Raw genomic sequence first — 4,124 nt, forward strand, 5'->3', positions numbered from 1 at the left:
AGTACCAAAGGCATTTGGGAGCATGAATTCCTTTGGACTTGCAAGAGTTTTTATGCATTATACCCAGGTGGTGCTTTTGACGTACTTTCAAAATGTTTCACAGGAGAAAAAAAAAAAAAATCAGACTTCAGGGCTTTTAAATAGCAGTTTATGGCCTAGACACCATAGGCATCTGGAAATGGTTGAAGACAGACTACCATTAGACAAATGACAGGTCAGGGAGCCGCAGATATATGGCACTTACCCTGTTTTTACTGTTCAGAAGGATTTTGCCCTGCTCAAGCAGCTGGAATGGGGTATTTCCTTTGGTTAGAGGTTACAGTCCATCATATGATTATACTGGGAAGTCTGCCTTATGGTGGGGTCTCCTAAACTCTAGCATGAAATGACTGTATTAGAGGCACAAGAAATTGATAGCATTTGTGGTTTGCAGATTGCCGCAGCCCTTGGAACAGGCATTACCTGGCAGAAGGCACTGCATGAGTGGCCTCAAGTGCTTGGCAAGGAGAATCCATTCAATGACCAGATTGAAGCCATTTTCAAAGATCAAGGTGGATACTGACTTCCAAACTGCTGGAACCCTCACGCGATTTATGGTGGCACTTCCACAAGTCAAGATGATTAAAGACACACACGAAAAAGGGGGGAGGGGAAGTTATCAGAGCCAGTAGCAGTGGACACAAGAGCATTCTTTTCAGTTTGTATCTCACCTGCACAAGTAGGCTATGCTTTTTCTGTGGAGCTACAAAAATAAAAATCAAAGGAAATCTGCCAGCTAGACCATTTATTGTACCAGTTTGGAAATCCATATATTCCTTTTTCCATATAGAGCAAGCTCCTACCCCTTTTTTTTTTTTAACTTCTGCAGAACATTTTTAGGCTATTTGTGCTGTTTCAACAGTTAATCTGATCCCAAAAGGAGAGGGGGGGATCCTAAACTCATTATGTTGCTATAAATTGTGTGTATGTAATTGCCTTGACTGTCAATACATTATTTAGCTGCTATTTGCTTATTAAAGTGTGCCAGGAATAACAAGGCACTACAATTTTGATGTGCCTGGCAGCATCAGCACAGGCTGACTGAGCACAGGTTCTCTTCCCCCATTAATAAGATATTAAGTTGACAACACTTCATGTATTTAAAGCAGGTTGCTTTTTCAACCTGTATTTTTGCTTTTTTTGCTTCCTAAGAAATATAATATGCCCAGTCCTCTGTCTTTTACAGGTATGGCTAAGGAAATTCACTGAAAATACTGGGTAGCCCTTACTTCATAGGCAGACTTGAAGATGGAGAATTACTAGGTTTTTTCACCAGCTTATCCAATGCTCTTAGCAAAATTAAGAAATATTTAAAAATTAGAGACAGCTCTATCCTACTCGCAACCTTACTGGTGATGGAGGGATCAGAGAGCACAAAATGGCATTAATTACAGGTGGAAAAGATCGAGTAAATAGCAAGCATTAACATGACAGGACTAAAACCCACCCCAAAAGCCCAAAGCTCAGGTAGAGTTGCTGTGCTCTTTGTTCTGAGCACAGCCCTTGTACAAGGCTGTGTCACACGTGAGGCAGCTCTTGGGCTGTGGTCCAAACCCAAGGATCGGGCCTGGCTGGACATGCCCCCACTCAGCATTTTGAGCAGACAGGGGATAACATGGCTGATTCTATTTTGATTGAAGCATGTATTATTGCTTTCCTAGATCCTGATCTTTTTTATGTAGTACAGTCAACGCTGGGTCTTTTATTAAGATATTAAGATAGAAATTAAGATAGAAATTCCTTTGGGATGACTGCTAACACTTAAGTAAATATTCAAGTCACCTACTTTAGGAAACCAGAAGGGAATACATTCCTTAATTGAATGATGCTTGTTAATAAGGCCCCAATTCATTCAAGGCATTTAGATACTACCAAAATATCCAGTCTCCCAAGAAATAGTTTCAACTCCAGAGAGGCATGCCTGGGGAAGACTATTTAGCATTAAAAGGAGATCTCCCTGCTTCCTGTAGAAATTCTCTTCAAACAACATAACATTCCATGTACCCTGGCCAGGTAAAGCACCTCCTATTTTTGTATTACCTATTCAGGACTCTTATCTTTCATTAAATACAACACAAAGACAGAAACAAGTGTATCCACATGTTTTTACTACAGCCCCAGTACAGCACAGGCAATAATTACAGACTATCAGATTATTTTCTCTACATCAACATACAGAAGTGTAGCAATTAAAAAGGGGAAGGGAGTCATGTTTGGAAGCCTAATTTTCAAGGCAATTTCTTTGCAAATTATTGTATTTCATTTGAGGTTGGGATTTAATAACACCAATTAGGAGTTTTACAAAGTAGTAAAACTGAAATTTCCTCAGCTAAAATAAGCTTCGTTGCCCAGAGCAAAGCATTTTTCTCTTACAGACTTTCTTACTTGTGAACTTCTTGAATTTCTGAACAATGGGGAAAAAAAGGTTTCTTATAAAATTAGAACATCTTTTCAAAGACAACCTGAAACATCCACAGCCAAATTCCAAATCAAAGCCCTCTCAAAGATTTGCCCAGTACAACTGCTCCGTGCTGGATACAGGGTCTCTGAGGGACACCAAGGAATGAGCTTGCCCCTGGCTGAAGGCACGCTACCCAAAGCGCATGCCCTTGTGCCTCAAGGTGAGCTTTGCACCTCCAAACCCAGCTGCATGCAGAAACCTGACATGGAACTAATACAGCAACTATTTATCTGCAAAGATGAAGTTTGGGACTATTAAGCCATCAGCTTTTACAACCACTATGTCTCTCTATTATTTCAAACGCAAAAAACAGCTGAAGTTCTGCACCCCCAACCATCAATCACTTACCCATACCACTCTAAAAATGCATGTCCTATTTTTAAAAAACACTGCTGAAAAAGCTTACTTATGCTAAAGCAGTGACAAACTATGCATTCTAGTCTATTCCATGTGGTTAACTGTCTCCTGGTGCATAGACTGGTTGAAGGTGAAAAATGCACAGGGAAGAGAAACGGAAAAAAGCTTCTCTTGCAAAGGTAATTTTAATTTCTTGCAATTCAAAGTTTATGAGCAGTACTGGAACTCTAGAAGGAATGGTCTGTCAAGGTCTTTTTTTGGGGAAAGTCAGACCATGTGAATGAATACAGGAGGGATTATGTCACTGGCTGGGTCCAGCACACTGCACATGGGAAGGCTCTCTTGATGTTACTCTGCAAACGGCTTTTACAAAACTTAAAGCTTTGCTTGAAATCAGACAGTAGGAACTCTTTTTGAGGTACAGAACATCTAAACCTACCTGAAGCTATTTGAATCCACACAGTCTGGCCTCTTCACAAAGGATCTGCTCCAAACGTGGAAAAACTAGGTAACCATTGTTGCAAACTTTCAGAGCAAAGCCTTAAAAGAGCAGAGGAACATGGGAGGGGAAGAAGGCAGCACCCAGCAGTGCCAGCCAGGAGAGCCACAAGCACAGGCTTCCTGCTCAGCTTGCATCCAATGCTTCTGCTGGCTGCAGGAGCCCGTGTCTTCACCACTCACACCTTGTGCCCAGGAGTCACCACACAGGTCAGCTTTTCTAACTAAACATCACCTGTTGCACTTATACCTTTTCCTTTATGAGGAGAACTTCTTGGGCAATGAACAAACATAGATTTGTTTCTACAAGGGATAATAGTCTAATTAGCCTAAATAAAAATGTTCCCTTGACTATCATCCAGTTCTATTCTTAACACCTTTCTGTGAACTTATTTCATAATTAAAAATTTAATGATTTTTAACACTCACTCGGGAGTTAAGGAAGACAGCCTACCACACATCCGCTGCTGAAATCTGCGCTTGCACTGTCCATGTTGTGTTATTCTGCTGCCATGTCTCAGTCACAAAAAAAAAAAAAAGAACCATCTCTCTTCTTTGTATTTGATGAGCTGCTGCACACAGACAATCTGGCCTCCCACTACAAAATTCAGTGCTAGCTAGCTATGTCCAAGTCTTCACATTATCAAGTGGAATTCTGGGATACATGCACAGAATAGAATCCTTCCTAAAACACTGTGTGGAGTCCAGCTTTTCTTCAGCCTATAAATTAATATGTCAAATGCATATATGACATTATGAAAAAAGCAGG

General features: G+C 40.6%; 1 protein-coding gene across 1 annotated transcript in view; it reads left to right on the top strand.

The window, feature by feature from the left end:
* The window catches only part of AOAH (acyloxyacyl hydrolase), a 75,150-nt gene extending 74,114 nt beyond the window's left edge, over positions 1–1,036 (top strand). The window contains exon 22 of the mRNA XM_066177439.1: positions 434–1,036. Within this exon, the coding sequence (XP_066033536.1) occupies positions 434–562 (129 nt within the window). The 3' untranslated portion in view covers positions 563–1,036. The remainder of the gene's footprint in view (positions 1–433) is intronic.
* Positions 1,037–4,124: the final 3,088 nt, after the last annotated feature.

This window comes from Chamaea fasciata, unplaced genomic scaffold, assembly GCF_029207755.1.
Source record: "Chamaea fasciata isolate MVZ Bird 193981 ecotype frontalis unplaced genomic scaffold, bChaFas1.0.hap1 SCAF_1, whole genome shotgun sequence".
Taxonomy (NCBI): Eukaryota; Metazoa; Chordata; class Aves; order Passeriformes; family Sylviidae; genus Chamaea; species Chamaea fasciata.